This window comes from Gopherus evgoodei, chromosome 1 (genome assembly GCF_007399415.2).
Source record: "Gopherus evgoodei ecotype Sinaloan lineage chromosome 1, rGopEvg1_v1.p, whole genome shotgun sequence".
Taxonomy (NCBI): Eukaryota; Metazoa; Chordata; order Testudines; family Testudinidae; genus Gopherus; species Gopherus evgoodei.
The window spans coordinates 40,864,789-40,882,363 of NC_044322.1; the positions used below are offsets into that span (position 1 = coordinate 40,864,789).

At 42.3% G+C, this 17,575-nt stretch overlaps 1 protein-coding gene across 4 annotated transcripts in view; it reads left to right on the forward strand.

The window, feature by feature from the left end:
• The window catches only part of WASF3 (WASP family member 3), a 157,578-nt gene that overhangs the window by 116,605 nt on the left and 23,398 nt on the right, over positions 1–17,575 (forward strand). For all 4 annotated transcript variants that reach the window (XM_030562424.1, XM_030562453.1, XM_030562444.1 and 1 more), the window contains 2 exons: positions 11,313–11,447; positions 16,896–17,049. In XM_030562424.1, the coding sequence (XP_030418284.1) occupies positions 11,313–11,447; positions 16,896–17,049 (289 nt within the window). The remainder of the gene's footprint in view (positions 1–11,312; positions 11,448–16,895; positions 17,050–17,575) is intronic.

The following is a 17,575-nucleotide window of genomic DNA, read 5'->3' on the forward strand; positions in this document are numbered from 1 at the left end:
TAAGGTCAGGTCTTGTGTCATACTTATCAGGAAACTGTCCAGAACATAATGGGGCTTCAGTCCATGGACCCTACGAACTGCAGCAATTGCCTTGGTATATTCTGCAGCCGAATGCTGTGCACCAGTGTTTTCCCACAGCAATCACACTAAATTCCTTGATACACAACTGCTGAGACTTCTTGCTTTCTCAGTCATGTCAATGCAAACATGAGGATCTGTTGCATGATGACCTGCAGAACCCACCTAAGACCAGATGAAAATCCTGCAATTCTCTTTGGAACTGCATCAAGACCCTTACGCTCAACTTTGATGCTGAGGCTCAGTGGAGCGCCACATGGAGCATTTTGATGGCTTAGAGCAAACAGCTCGTCACTGACCCTACCAAGGAACCACCAGGTTTTGATTTATGTTGGAAAGACTGGTGCTGATTGAATCACATCATGACATCTCATCAGAGATGTGGACAAACCCTCTTTAAATGGAAAATGAGGCAAATACCTGTATGCAACTGTGGTCACCAGCACAAATGATGGAGCACATCATATCTGAGTGGTCCCCTTCATTCTTTTGCCAGGGACCTGAAGGACATTCACCAGCTCAGTGCTGTGGCAATGTGCTAGCTGTCAAATCTAGCGATAAATTTGTAATCATTGCTAGCTACCCAAGCCATACTGAAGAAGAAGAAGACGGGCAACCATAAGTCTGCCTGTCAAGTGCTTGATTATACAGCCTGAATAATAATCTTAATGTAGGTTTTTGTAAGTAACTTCCTAGTTTTTAAAAAAAGATAATGGTAAAAAACTATTATATTATGTTCAACTGTAACAACTTCCTCCTATCATGTATTATCGGTCAGGTGTGAGTCCTGAACCTTTAGCACCACAGCACAGACTCTTACCACCTAAGCGTCGGGATTTAGGAGAAAGCTGTTATCCCAGAATGAGGCATGGACTGTTGGGGCCATGTGCTAGGCTCAGGGATGGCTAGTGAAAGACTAACCTAGCTTGTGTACGCTGTCTCTCTCTATCTCCTCTCCATCCCTGGGAGGTCAAAGGAGCTTCTGCCCCATGTGGTGCCCCCAGAGGGGTATTGGGGAAGAGCTACTGGTGCTGTTTGCTGGGTCTAGGGAGGAATGGAGTTAATGGTGGTGTGGGCCTGATCTAGCTCTATCCCCTCTCCTTCTGCTCTGACAGCTCTCAGGATTTCTCAGTGCAGTGTGCTGCTGCTGATTAGATTAGAACAACCATGGTCAGTTATTTTGACATGCTGCTAAATTGAGAATTCCTGAGCAACCCACACAAGAGAAGGGAAATAGAAATTTTTAACAATTAATATATTTTGGACAAACCAGATTGGAATTTCATTGCACAAGTGAAATGCACATCTTTAGCCCCCAGGGCTTTGTCCCCTCCATTGTTAATACTGAGGCCTGGTCTACATTAGAAAATTAGATCAGTACAACTATGTTGCTCAGGGGTGTGAAAAATCCACACCCTGGAGCGATCTAATTAAACTGACCTAACCCACTATGTAGGTTAATGGGAGAAGTCTCCTGTCAATCTAGCTGCTGCCTCTTGGGGAGATGGAGTACCTATGCTGACAAGAGAAGCTCTTCTGTCTGCATAGATAGTGTCTTTACTGAAGCGCTACAGTGGCGCAGCTGCTTTTTAAGTGTAAACAAGACCCCAGTAAGATTCAGACCTCTCCCTTGAGCTTTGTACATACAAAATTCTGGCTGCTAACTCTCCATCTTGGATACTTTTATATAGGCTTGGAAGGATTAGATTTTGTTTGGTAAATGTTGATTTCAGGGTCAGCCTTAGGGAAAATGGCACCCTGGGCAAAATTGCATTTTGGTGCCTCTGGCCCCCCATGGGCTCACCAGGTTTCTCACCCTTCCTTCACCCCAAAGGCCTGCTCCTCTTCCTGCACTCCTAATCCCTGAACCCCCTTCACTCCTAACCCCTGCACCTGTGTGGGGAAACTGACCTGGATGCAGGAAACAGCTGGCATTGCTGCTTGCTCCCCTCGGGACTGTTGCTTCGCTGTCCTGCACACCCCTAGTGGGATGTGGTGTGAAGGGAGAGTGAGGAGCAACATCAGGGCTCTCTGCATCCAGGTCACTTTCCCCGCCTGGGCTGCATAAAGAGAGGGAACGAGAGCAGCAGCTGCTGATGCCTCAGAACACAGCCCACGTAGGGAAAGTATCAGAGGAGTAGCCGTGTTAGTCTGGATCTGTAAAAGCAGAAAAGAATCCTGTGGCACCTTATAGACTAACAGATGTTTTGGAGCATGAGCTGTTGTGGGTAAATACCCACTTCGTCAGACGAAGTGGGTATTCACCCATGAAAGCTCATGCTCCAAAATGTCTTAGTCTAAAAGGTGCCACAGGATTCTTTGCTGCTTTCACATAGGGAAAGTGATTGGATGCAGGGAGCCCTGGTGTGTGTGTTGGGGGGGGGGGGGGGGGCTGTGTGTAAAAACAGCTAGTAAAAGCCAAAGCTGGCCAAAACACCAGCCACGTGCTGCTCCCACTAAAAGGGAACCATCACACTATCTCATCCTTTCACATTTCTCATGTGAACTACCAGGGCTTTAATTAATTTTTTGCATGAAATTAGGGCAGCCAGAAACCCTGCCACCGAGCCCCACCCAATGGTATGAGCCTCTGGGGCAGGAGGTGGGGCCAGAGCGGAGCCGCAGCGGCTGAGGGCTCCTCTCCATCCGGTGCCGGCAGAGAGAAGTGAGGGTTAGGGGCTGGGCCAGGTGGAGAGGAACCAGCGCTGTGGACCCTTGGCCGCAGCATGCAAGTATAGTGCTGGGCTGGGGCCCTCTTTGGCAGGCCGCCCTGGGAAGCTGCCTTGGGCAACCGCCGTGGCTGCCCACCCCAAAGGCTGGCCCTGTTCAGGGCATACACAGACACTGATGGAAAAATATAAATGCTGCTTGAGAACTTATTAGGGTTTGATTTAAGGATATTTTATTTTTATATTTTGCATGTGATATTGACAGTTTGTTTTGTAACAGTTATAAAACTTCAGCATTTTGAATCTAATAATCTACTTATTAAATAATTGTCGGACCTCCCATAATTTCCCACAATTGCGAAAATTTAAATAGATAAAAATAAACAAATGCTTAAAAATAAATATTATCAGTCAAAACTATAAAAAAAATCAAATTCTGCCAACCCTACTTTTATAGTAGTAGTAGTAATATACTGCAAGTGTCTCTTCACTTTCTCAGATTGCTGCCCTGTGAATGCTAATATCCTATCCTGTGCTATCATGCTTGCTTTTACATTACTTCTCAACTGAGGTTAATGTTGTGCTAATTTGAGCTACTTAAACATTGTAATGTCATTTTTCCATCCTTGTGATGGACAACTCAATAGTAGCAAATGCCATCTTAATTTAGTATTCATTACAAATTCAAAATAAAACCAATGTTTAGTCAAAAAGAAAAGATATATTTGCCAGTAATTCTAATTTGCAGATCTGTTAGCAGTCATGGCATATATAGGAATTCCTGTATTTTCCATGGTTTCAGGGTGCTTCCCAGATTCCCACATTGGAATCACCAATCAAGTGTTCCCTAATGTGGCTTGACAGGGGAATCAGTCAACTAATGTTTAGATAATTCTGCCTGGCTGAGTAGTAGAAGTGCTCACAAGGGAGATGAGCAGGCAGAGAAATATAGGTTGGTAGTAACACTAGTGGACCGTGGGGGGGAAAAGCAAAATCCTATCAGACTGAAAGGTGGGAGAGAGCTTCCCAAATTGAAGAAAGGGGATTATTTAGGCACAACTGCAACAACGTGGGCAAACGTGTGGAGGAAGTTGAGCAAATAAATAAGATCACACAGAAAATAAAATTGGAAAAGTGTAACAGAAATAATCTTAAACAAAAAGTACAATTGCATGAAAATTACAATGGCTATGAAAGATATCACAGGGATGAAATAAAACAAGATTTTTTAAAAAACTTCATGAAATATTAAAACCACATGATAATACTTGGCTCTTTATAAAGCACTATTATGGAAATGCTTTACAAAATAAAGTAACATCCATCCCTATTTGAATATTGGGAAACTGAGGCACAGAGCGATTAAATGACTTGTGGATGGGTACACAGAATCCAGATTTTTCAACTACCAGTTGAAGAAGGTTGACATTGGGTACGTCTACACTACGGGATTATTCCGATTTTACATAAACCAGTTTTATAAAACAGATTATATAAAGTCAAGTGCACGCGGCCACACTAAGCACATTAATTCGGCGGTGTGCGTCCATGATTTGAGGCTAGCATCAATTTCCAGAGCGTTGCACTGTGGGTAGCTATTCCGTAGCTATCCCATAGTTCCTACAGTCTTCCCCGTCCCTTAGAATTCTGGGTTGAGAGCCCAGTGGCTGATGGGGCAAAAATCATTGTCGCGGGTGGTTCTGGGTGAATGTCGTCAGTCATTCCTTCGGGAAAGCAACGGCAGACAATCATTTCGCGCCCTTTTTCCCTGGATTGCCCTGGCAGACGCCAATCTATGACAACCATGGAGCCAGTTCAGCTTTTTTTTCACAGTCACTGTATGTGTACTGGATGCCGCTGACGGAGGTGATACTCCAGTGCTACACAGCAGCATTCATTTGCTTTTGCATGGTAGCAGAGACGGTTATCAGTCGTTCTGTACCGTCTGCTGCCAGTGTAAATTGGCAATGGGATGACGGTTATCTGTCATTCTGTACTGTCTGCTGCTATCATGGGTGCCCCTGGCTGAGGTTGGCCGGAGGCGCAAAGGCAAAAATGGGAGTGACTCCGAGTCAATCCCTCCTTTATGGTTTCTAAAAATAGTCAGTCCTGCCTAGAATATGGGGCAAGTGTACTAGAGAACCAGTGTATCAGAGAACGCAGCTGCTCCGTGCCAGATCCCGCAGAAATGATGAGCTGCATGCCATTCATGGGGGGTGCTCCTGCAACAACCCCACCCGTTGCTTCCCTTCTCCCCCAACCTTCCTAGGCTACTGTGGCAGTGTCCCCCTCATTTGTGTCATGAAGTTATAAAGAATGCAGGAATAAGAAACAGTGACTTTTTAGTGAGATAAAATGAGGAGGAGGCAGCCTCCTGCCACTATGACAGTCCAGGCAGGACATTAAGCAGTGTGAGGGAGAGGAGCCCAGCATGCCGCTGCTATGACAGTCCAGGCAGTACAGAATCTTTTCTTTACACAGGAAAGGGAGGGGGCTGATGGAGCTCAGCCCCCAGTTGCTATGATGAGGACGATTACCAGCCGTTCTGTACCATCTACTGGGAATGACCACGAATCATTCCTATTTTCACCCAGGCGCCCTTGGCCAGCCTCACCTGAAGCCAGCCAGGAGCACTCACGGGTTGATAACAAGGACGGCTAGCGGTCCTACTGCACCGTCTGCCACCGGGTAGGGGAGAGAAGTGGATACTGCTCTTCACTGCTGCAGCATCGCGTCTGCCACCAGCATTCAGTAGACATAGGGTGACACTGAAAGAAGTCAAGAAACGATTTCTTTCCCTTTTCTTTCATGTGTGGGGGGGAGTAAATTGACGAGCTATTCCCTGAACCATGCCGGACAATGTGTTTGAACCTACAGGCATTGGGAGCTAAGCCAAGAATGCAAATAGTTTTTGGAGACTGCTGTGGATAGTGGGATAGCTGGAGTTCTCAGTACCCCCTCCCTCCCTCCCTGAGTGTCCATTTGAGTCTCTGGCTTCCCGTTACGCTTGTCATGCAGCACTGTGTAGCCTGTAGATTTTTTTTTCCAAACATTTTGGCATTTCGTCTTCTGTAACGGAGCTTTGATAAAACAGATTTGTTTCCCCATACAGTGATCAGATCCAATATCTCCCGTACGGTCCATGCTGGAGCTCTTTTTGGATTTGGGACTGCATCGCCGCCCGTGCTGATCAGAGCTCCACGCTGGGCAAACAGGAAATGAAAATCAAAATTTCACGGGGCTTTTCCTGTTTACCTGGCCACTACATCCAAGCTGAGATTGCTGTCCAGAGTGGTCACAGTGGTGCACTGTGGGATACTGCCTGAAGGCCAATACCATCTATTTGCAGCCACACTAACCCTAATCCGATACGGTAATACCGATTTTAGTGCTGCTACTCTCGTCGGGGAGGAGTACAGAAACCAATTTAAAGAGCCCTTTATATCGATATAAAGGGCCTCATAGTGTGGACGGGTACAGCGTTAAATCGGTTTAACGCTGCTAAAATCAGTTTAAACTTGTAGTGTAGACCAAGCCATTGATGCACTTCTCTGCATGCCAGGTTTAGGTAACAGGTTTTATATCGAAATCAGCAATAGATTCTTGTCTCTAGTTGACTGCCAGATGATGTTGAGGGCACTTGCTCTCTGTTCGCCTCCGTCCTCCACCAATCAGCTATAGATGTCCATCTCTTCAACCATGGCTTACAGAGGAGGCTTTTCAGACAATTAAATTGAAAGCCACAGCCCACCAGCAAGATAATAGGCATGATCATAATTAGCTGAAGCGAAAGCTCAATGCCCTGGCACTTCACAATTGCAAGGCATATTATAACCAAATGGCAGATGCCAGGAGAGACTTAAAGCTGGCATTCCATGTGATCTGCAACCTCAATAGTCAAGAGGTAGTCGCTACAAACAGCATCCCGAATGACAGCCAAGGCCATCCATGTAAATCAGATGATGACATCCTCTCATGCTAGGTGGAACATTTTCACAGTGCTCTGAAACATCCCCTCTGGCCACAGCTTGCCTAGAGCTGAATCATTTAGCAGCCACTGTGATTTCGGACCCAGATGCTTGTGCAGATGCACTGACTTTGGATGAAGTGAAGCATGCTATTTGCAAACTGAAAAAGAGACACACATCTGGCACTAATGGCATCTCCTTATAACTGCTAAAATGTTCTTTTGACCTTGTAGCGGAATCACTTCTGGTCATCTTTTCCCTGGTGTGAAGAACTGGAACCTTGCCAATCACCTGGAGGGACAGTATTGTGATCTGACTCTATAAGGGCAAGGGGCCATACAGCAAATGTAAGAGCTACAGACTGATCACCTTGTAGTCCATGTCGGAATGTGTTTGCATATATTCTGCTGTTGCGTTTTGAGCCCTTGCTACAGTGGAAGCAGCACCACCAACAGTCAGGCTTTACAACTAACATGTCCACATTAAACACCATTTTGGCCCTTCGCTTGTTATTGGAGATACACTATGAGCTCAAGAAGCCCCTGTATGTAGTGTATGTCAATCTGAAAACTGCATTTGATTTAGTTGCCCAAGTCGTGTTGGGGAAGGCTTTAAAGGTACGTGTGGGGATCTTGAAGATCAACAATTACCAAAGGCTTGATGGTATTGAAAAAACTTCAGTGTTGGCCATAGGTCTTCAACATCTGTTTCTAGTATGTCTGTCTTACTCACAAGCTACATCTTCAAAGAAAGAATTTTGATGAAGCTCTCGAGATCTTGGAATGAATCCTTCTGCCCTTCTGCATCCTTCTTCTCACCTGTTTGATAATTATCTAATTTCTTAAGAGATGGAAATTCATCACCTCAGATTAGTGGAGTTCAGCGTGATAGCAGGACTTCAGCCAGTAGGAAGTCGAAGTCTGGGGCAGATGACTCTTTGCTTATTCACTGGATCACACTGTTTTCCTTTAATAATACTATTGTTACTTACACAATATTGTGAGGACTCTTCTTTTAGCCCATAACCTGGCAGCCTCTCAATAGTTTCTGCTATGCAAGATGAGAACTTTCAGCTACATTCATGTTCATGGCCCTTCTGTATAGTGAGCAAATGCTTCTTTGGGGGATCCATTTAGTTGAAGTGTTGAACGATACCACCAAGAATTAAGTGAGGTTCATTGATTGATTTATGAAACTTCTCTTCCCCCTGTCTCTCTAACACAGCTGATAAGGAGTTTAAATATTTTTTTCTACTGTATTTGCCAGATAGGAGTCATTATAGGGAACAGATTCTTTTGTTCTCTGATTTTATCCTTGTGTGTACGCAGAGAAGGGAGAACAGTTGCTGTCCACTGCTGATTATATCTGAAATGTAAATGTAAAAGCCCTTGGTACTCTTTGCATTGGATACTTCGTAAGTTGAATTTAGTTTATAAATTCATTAGTGTACTAAACTAAATTGCTAGTTCTTCTACATTCATTTCCTTTTTATCATTTTTTAAAATGTTGTGTTCTCTCGTATGTTTAGATTGCTTTGCTGCCCTTTCCCCATTGCTTACCACCTATCTTTAGTAATAGGCTTTCACAGTTAGATAATTGTTCAGTTAATGCATTGAAACTCTTACTTTGAGGTCACTTTACATCAGGGGTGGGCATACTTTCTGGCCTGAGGGCCACATCTTGGTATGGAAATTGTATGGCGGGCCATGAATGCTCACGAAATTGGGGGTTGGGGTGTGGGAGGAGGTGAGGGCTGTGGCTGGGGGTGCGGACTCTGGGATTTGGCTAGGGATGATGGGTTTGGGCTGCAGGAGTTGTTCCGGGCTGAGATAAAAGGGTTTGGAGGGGGATCAGGGCTGGGGAAGGGGGTTGGGGCGCTCAGGGGTGCAGGCTCCAGGCGATGCTTAATTCAAGCAGTTCCTGGAAGCATGCCCTGTCCGCAGGCACTGCCCCCACAGCTCCCACTGGCTGTGGTTCCTGGCCAATGGGAGCTGCAGAGCCGGCACTTGGGGCAGGGGCAGCATGCGCAGAACGGGGAAAGCCCTGGACCCTTCCCCCTCTCCCCCTGGCTGAAGCGCTGGAGTGGGGCAAGCTCCCTGGTGGGAGCTCAAGGGCTGGAGTAAAAGGTCTGACGGCCTGTGGATGTAGTTTTTACTTCTCAGGCTCATCTGCATCATTGATTTGTTTCTTTTCTGTAACCAGCACTAACCATTTTCATTTCTTTCAGAAGGTAACTTCAGAGACATCTTATTCAATATGTTAATACAGATTTTTGCAGGGAATTAATTACAACTGATTTTTGCAGAGATTGCTGCTAGAGATCAACTACGGATTCATGAACATTTTGTAGACAAATATCCCACAAGTTATTTACTGCAGATGTTGGAGAGAAATATCATGATACATATTATTTGATGAAAAGTAGTAGTGATTGTCTCAAAAGACTTAAGTATATTTTGCAAGCCGCTTTATCAAGGAGAGTCTAATATGGAGTCATGCGAGGATGATACATAGAACTGCAGGGAGGAACTGCCTTGTGGTGTCATATATTACAGTAACTATAAGTAAACAGCAGAAATTGAAAGGATTTTTTTGCGTGAAGTGGAGAGGACTTTCAATTTATTTATCTACTTGGGTTGGCTGGGGAGGAGCTTTTAAAATTAAGGATTAACAGATCACCCTTGCTTGTAAAAACACTGATTCAGAAATAGTAATGGGTGATTGCAGTTTGACTTTTGGAATGTCTTATGCATAGATTTTCTGCTGTTTTTGAAATTGAAGTAACTATTTTTTTTCTTTTTTGCAAATTAATAATTAGCTTTTCCAGAAGCTATGTAATACTATTTTAAAATGGCTGGCTTTTAATAGCACAATCAGTTTTTAATATGGAAGCTACGATCCTAACTTTAGACAGCTTTCAAGTTCTCAGCTTTGCAATTTATCAACTACATGTATTATTAAAAAATCTAATTTAAAAAATAATGTTCTGAGCAGCTAGAAAAGCTGTGTGTGTCTAAGAAATGGTTTGCAGCTATGTTCGTTTGAGTTATCTGTTACACTATTGTTTTACCAGATTGTTGTTGTCAGCGGGAAGTCAGTGTTCCATTCACCATTAATTTTTAGAGCAGTGAATACTGTTGAAAAATATTTTTCAATGTTAAAAAGAGAAAGTTATTCACAAGCAGCTTTTCAATAATCTCTTTTACCTCTTTTAAGGTAACTGACACATATATTGTTTTTTCTTCTTAAAAACACTTTATAAACTTTTAGCCACATCAGAGGAAATCTGTGAAAGCCAGTAAAGGACCCGGGGAAGGGTAGTGGAGCAGTTTCTCCCATCTAGATAACTTCTGCAAAATGCAAACTTTTAACATACTTTTTCCTAGCTCTTCTGGTTGTAAAGACAATCTTCTGAATAAGCAGCAAAGAATCCTGTGGCACCTTATAGACTAACAGACGTTTTGGAGCATGAGCTTTCGTGGGTGAATACCCACTTCCTCAGATGAATGTGATCAGATGCAGTGGTATCTTATTAAATCTACAAGTGCACTGAAACAATAACTCTGAGCTGCAAACAGACCATTCATTTTAATGGAAAGTTAATTCTGAAGTCTGAAGATGAACTTTTAAATAGAGGCATTGCTAAAAGTTTGTTCCCCTCCCCTTTTTTTTTCTGGTCCTTATGACTGTTTGTCAGCTGTCCCCAAGACTTTTTTGGGGGTGGGAGGTGGAGGGCAGAAAGATGGCACAACGCCACATCTATCTCCCCACTATGTGCACTAAGCAGAGCTTGGGTGCACCTCAGGATCTAGCTCATCATGTTATCTACAGATTTTGACACCACACTTAGTGGAGGTTCTTCTACTACTGGGAAACCCCCACTCAGAAAAGAGAGAAAATAAAATCAGAATATTGTAAATTTTCCTTCATCCCTGTTCTGTGAGCGTCACTTGTCGCTGTTAAAATAATAGACTATCTTTTCCAAATAAAAGATCCAGGAAAGGGAAGACTCCTCCAGGGTTCTAGAATGTGGACATTTTTCACTCTCCAGCAATAGATTCCAAAACAGCCAAAAAGATTTCATTGAACAACCCAGCAGTGAATACACAGCACTGAAGGGCATTTTTGGAATGTCCTTAATTAACCATGTGTACAGTTAAGCCTGGTTATAGGGCACAACTTAAAACTTTAACATATTTCTGCCACTTCGTGCTGCTCACTTTTGTTCAGACGATTAATAAATATGCTAAATTACTCCTGATTTACTGTGGCTCTCTATTATTCTCAGGATTGACGCTGGAACTTTTTAGAAGATAGCAATAACATTGGCTAACATGGAGTTTTCGGCACAGAAGTGGATTTTAATGATTACATGTTTTTGTTAGCAGCTCAGCTACTTAAGAAGATGGTTTAATTTTTTTTTGATCTAACTATTTGCATTGTATTTAACTGTTCTGGATGTAATACTGCATTGCTAAAGTGCATAGTACGTCCGTATACTGTTAGGAGTATTTAACTGTAATATCATGCTGTTGAAGCAGTATTTCCTGTGTTTTATAAGTCTTTAACAGATGGCATTCTCTATTTTTCTCTACAGGCAAGCATGCTGAAGACATATTTGGTGAGTTGTTTAATGAGGCCAACAACTTCTACATCAGAGCAAATTCTCTTCAAGACAGAATTGATCGCCTTGCTGTCAAAGTTACCCAGCTGGATTCAACAGTGGAAGAGGGTAGGTAATTGCATAAAAGCACTGAACCAGAAGTGATGTTGACAAGGTCACAGTAATTAATTACACAACAATCACTGCTTTTCCTTTGGAATAATGCTGAGCTGATAGTTCATCATGTTTACTAGGAGGGCTTGCTGGAAAAAATCAGAGTGGGTTGTTTGGAGAAAAATATTTTGAACCTCTTGAGATCTTTGTGATACACTCCTTGCCTTTCGGAACAGGAGACATAGCTCTTACACTCATGATCAGGTCATCTTAATAAATCAGAAGTTATTTAATTTAGACATCAGTGAAATTTTTCCAAATTGTAAAATCATTAAAAAGGTTTAGGGCATTTTAAAAGGGAGGTGTTGTAGCCTAGAGTTGATGTTCATTATCAGTGTGTCTCTAATGTGGCTGGCTCTAATCAATGCTGGTATCATCTTCTTTCCCTAAAGAAAATGGAGATTTAAGTGATATCAGCTAGCTAGTGTGATACAAGTTCGAATCACCAGAGACTGCACATCCTTGGATCAACACCAAAGTTACAGCATCACTTGTTTATGTGTATAATTACAAATGAATGACCACATTAATAATATGAATTAGAAACTTGAGGAAATTGTATTAAATAATTTTTAAAACATATTCCTGTGTCCTACCTAAAAAAAAACAAAACAAAACAAAACAAAAAAACCCTGTAATGTACAAGCTTGCTTGCAAGTTCAATTTCCTAACATTGAAAAGCTTGGGTTTTTTTTTTTAAATGAAACAATTCAAAGGCTCTATATAATTTGATGCTGGTTTTTACTAGAATCATAATGCCAACTGTGTAAGTATAAAAATGGATCTCTTAAAAGAAGCTGCTGACTTTAATGATTAAAAAAATTAGGGCTATATTAGGATATATGTTTCACTTGTACACCAGAGATGGCATTCAGATACAAAGGATACCTTCAAGTTGAATTAAAGGAAGTAATGCACTGTGGATATACCACTGTAATCACATGTTTGCTTTCAGGAATTGTTCTGTTCTTCATATCTTGCAACTGGATTTGCCAGAAGAATCTAGTGTGAAATATAAATCAGTCTTTTGTGAGGCTTCAGTGATTACTGAGGCAGACCATGTCTGAGGCAGCCTAGTCAGGGTCAGCCCTAGGTACTTTGCCTCTTAACTGCCAAGCAAAACAAAAGAATTTGGCCCCTCTCGTCCCAGATTTTAATATGGCACTCAAGGCAACCACCCTGATTGCTCGCCTCTAATGCCGGCCCTGAGTGTAGTCAGCTGGAACCCATCAAGCTGGCAGGACAAATTGCCAACTTTTCATTCAGGCCACAAACCACATGAGGGTTTGAAGCAGCTGCTGAACATGCTCCCTTTCCTGGAAGAGTATGGCAACATACTATGGAAGTCTTATCAATATTTCCCTGTAAATTACGGTTCCCTAAAATTAGCAAATAATTTTGCAAACTTTTAGGTGGCTCAGGAGATTGGAAAGATATGAAACCATTCACATCTAGATTGCTAGTGACTCGAAGTTCTTATATGGGATGACTGTTTTGCCTGCTGTGTGTAAAGAGTTGCTTATCTCAGTCCAGTTGCTAGTTAACAGATACCTGCTTTGCAAAATACCAGAATTGGCCTTAACGCTTTTTGGCCATCTCAGGAGAGAGGTCAAGAGCTAAGTAGTCTGAGAAACTGAGTTATCTTCAGGTACTCCTGCATCTTAGGTTTGAGGCACCATTTATTGCTATGGTAAAATGTGAGGAAACTGGCACTACTCAAGTCCATATTGAACCTGTTCTTTGATAAATTAGAGGACCAGGTCTTTCGATCTGGTATATTTCAGGAGCACTAAATTCACTTAACTAGTTTTAATTTAAAAAAATCAGCCCATTTATTTCATTATGGATAGTTTCTGGTTAGCCTGTGAGGCTGTAGAGAGACACTCAGAGCAGCTTTTGTTTTGATGTTCACGATTGACTAGATCTGAGGATCACAGGAGACTCCACTCAAAAGTACTTTCCATAGTTACCCCGATGCTGCTAATGACTTTTCAAATTAATGAGCCACACACAAACTCTTTTAATTCCTAAAATTCACTTCAGTAAAATCAGTTGTTAACCCGACACAATTTTGTATTCCCAATCGGTTTAATATCAGTAGAAAAATGTTTTTTAGGAAGATTTCATCCTAAAGTTGTTGTTGGAAACACCATAGTGAATGGGATAGCTAATTGCTGAGGATAATTTTTTCAAAAGCTCCTGAGTCCAATTTGTGAAAGCAGCAAAGTGTCCTGTGGCACCTTATAGACTGACAGACGTATTGGAACATGAGCTTTCATGGGTGAATACCCACTTCGTAGGATATATGCCACAGGACTCTTTGCTGTTTTTACAGATCCAGCTAACACAGTTACCCCTCTGATACTTAAGTCCCATTTGACTTTCTGTGGGGCTTAGGCTCTTGAATCATCTATATGTTTGAAAAAATTACTCCTAAACTAGGATATAACAATTCAAGACTGTATGATTGAAAAAGCTGCCTGTAATTCTGATCATATCATTTCACATTTAAGTAGGTTAAAAAAGAATTGAGTTTCAAAAACAAATGTTTGCATAGCCACATGTGGTGGCCAGATGAAAGAGGGACTTGAAGTTTCAAGGTTTTGTTCCTAAATCCTCCATCTGCTTAGAGGCTACCAAAGAAACTAGGTAATCATGGAGTGGGAGGCTAAATGTAGCTCAGAAATGAGGTGGGAGACGGAGCAAAGATTTGGATTAAGTGGTCAGTCCTTATCGTGGCAAAGGGTTAGCAGCAAGATGCCTCGAGATTTTATATAAGGCTCCACGTTATTTAAAATATTAATGATCTGGAAAAGGAGGAGAACGAATAGTGAGGTAACAAAACTTGCAAATAATGTTGTTATGTAAATCACTGAGGACCAGAGGGATTGAGAGGAATTCAAAGTGATCTAAACAAACTAGGTGAATGGGCAACATGATAGCAAAGGAAGTTAAATGTAAATAAATGCAAAGCAGTACACACTGGAGGGGGAAAAAATCTAAACTCACACACTTACAAGTTGCTAATATTGGAATGCTATTACTTTAGATAAAGAATTTCCTGCTGATCTGTACACTCATGCTAACCTCTCTCCCATCTTGGATTGATTTCCTAGGAATAACATTGGATCTGGGTGGTTAAACACTGGAATAAATTGCCTAGGGAGGTCGTGGAATCTCCATCTCTGGAGATATTTAAGAGTAGGTTAGATAAATGTCTATCGGAGATCATCTAGACAGTATTTGGTCCTGCCATGAGGGCAGGGGACTGGACTCGATGACCTCTTGAGGTCCCTTCCAGTCCTAGAATCTGTGAACCTATATCAACTCAAGAAATGGACCTGGGTAAGTCTACATTTTGAGGTGGGGCTGTGATTCCTAGCTCAAGGAGACATACTTGTGCTAGCTTTCATCGAGCAAGTGTGCTGATAATAGAATATAGCCATAGTAGCATGAACCACCTTGAGTACATACCCAGTTTCTCTGATGGGTACACACTCGGTGGCTAGCCCCTCCTGCTGTTCATACTAACGCAGCGGTGGTCTATTTTTAGTGTAGCAGCTCCATGAGGGCTAGCGTGAGTAGAAGTATGCTTGCACTGCCAAAAAGAAAAAGACCCACGGCAATGAGTTTCAGTGCCCGAGTCAACTGACTGGAGTTCTCAGGTCTCGCACTACAGGGCTAAAAATTGCAGTATAGATGTTGAGGCTCTGAAGCCTGACGAGGAAGTGGTGGGTCTTTGGGCTCAGGCTGGTACCTAGGCTCTAATGTCTACCCTGATGTTTTTAGCTCTGTAGCAGGAGCCCAAGTCAGTTGACCTGGGCTCTGATTTGCAGCCACAGGTCTTTTTTGCAGTGTAAACATACCCTACATCTCCTTGAGCTGGGAATCGCACCCCCAACTTGAAGTGTAAATATACCCAATGAATAAAAATCTCTGCTCATGGTTCAGCTGTGGTCAGGTTGCATAAAGAATGGGGTTGGTGAACAATGTGAAGAATATTCTAATAAATTAATATAAACCAGTAGTTTTATATAAACCATCTAGGATCTTGTGTTCACTACTGGTCACCCCATCTAAAAATAGATATTGCAGAACTTAGGGTGGTTCAGAGGACTGGTCAAGGGCATGGAAAAACGCTCATACAGAGAAAGCGTGAAAACGATTAGAGATCAGGGTGAGATCAAATCTGGGGTTCTTACACCTTCTGAGGCATCTGGTGACACTATTGGAGATAGGATGTGTACTACAGTAACTCCTCACTTAATGTCCTCCCGCTTAACGTTGTTTCAAAATTACATTGCTGCTCAGTTAGGGAACATGTGTGTTTAAAGTTGTGCAATGCTCCCTTATAATGTCATTTGGCTGCCCACTCTATCCACTGCTTATAAGATTCTGTGGAAGAGCAGCGACTTTGCAAGGGAGCATTGCATGAGTTCCGCTTCTCCACCTCCTCCCCCTCCCTCCTAGCACTTCCCCCAGGCGCTTAGGACTTTCTGGGAGGAAGGGGGAAGAGCAGGGAAGCGCTGTGTCTGGGAGGGCTGGGGGAGGAGCAGAGAAAGTCCTCAGCGCTGCCAAACAGCTGTTAGGTGGCAAGGAAGCACTGGGAGGGAGGGGGAAGAGTGGGGAAGTGCCATGTCTCCACTCCTCCCCCCGCCCTCCCAGAAAGTTCTAAGTGCCGCCAAACAGCTGTTTGGCAGTGCTTAGGACATTTTGGGAGGTAGGGGGAAGGAATGGGGATGTGGCATGCCACGGAGAGGAGGTTGAGCGGGGAGCAGGAAGAAGTGGGTCTGGAGTGGAGCAGAGACAGGAGGAGACAGGCCTGGACCATCCCCCGGCATAATCGGCGCCTGTTCTTCTCCGGGGAAGCTGCTGCTGCGAAGGTGCTTCCTAGCTTCCTTGCCTGCAGAGGGCTGTGCCTGTATGAGGTAAGCCAGGGGCACTTCCCAACCACAATACGGTACTGTACAGTATGTAATTCCTTTTGTCTGCCCCCAAAAAATTTCCTTGGAACCTAACTTCCCTCATTTACATTAAATCTTATGGGACAATTGGATTTGTTTAACATCATTTAACTTAAAGTTGCATTTTTTAGGAACATAACTACAATGTTAAGTGAGGAGTTATTGTACACTGATCTTTGGTCCAATTCAGTATGGTAATTCCTATGTTCTCACGTGATAAATTGACATAGACTCATAGACTCATAGGTCATGATTTACTATACAAATTAAATATATAAATATTACTTCAGTTTTGCTACTACATATGAGTACTGAAAAATTTGTTGAAATATTTTCAAATAAAGAACTCTTTAATGTTGCAAAAATTAGATCTAATTTTTGGTTTGTAGTAATATTAGAAAATATCCACAATTAAATATCTTCTTTTCCTCTCTAATAGTATCATTACAGGATATCAACATGAAAAAAGCATTCAAATGTTCAACAATACAGGACCAGCAAGTTGTTTCAAAGAACAGCATTCCTAATCCAGTGGCTGACATCTACAATCAGAGTGACAAACCACCTCCACTGAATATTCTTACACCGTATCGGTATGGATACAGTCAGTGCCTAAATTCTTGTACTGTGCTATTCATCTCATTTAATGCTAGATACATTCTGAGCAGTGTAGAGGAGAATGGATAGGTAACTATATAGTACAGATGCGTTTCTGAATACATGGTTTCAGGTGTATCCTCTGGTTTTATGAGGTAATAGTCTGAGTCACCCTTTTCACATTGCAAGATAATACAGTGTTAACAAATGGAATAAATATAAATAATGCAAGACCCCATCAGACTGAATGGTAACAATTTATTAATTTCTAGGTGTTAATATTTTTGGTATTTGAAAAGAAAACCAAATTATTAGTTTCATAGAGTGGATTTCTGTGAATGTGGAAAATGGCTCATTGGATATAATGTAACATAATTTGGTTTTGCAGTGCTTTGTATATGGAAGCAGCTATAGAAATTATTATATTAAAGTTACACAGTCTGAGCACAGGACTCTGAGCCAGACACACCCAATTTCTAAAGCTCATTCTTACACTAATTTCCTCTATAGCTTTAGAGAAGT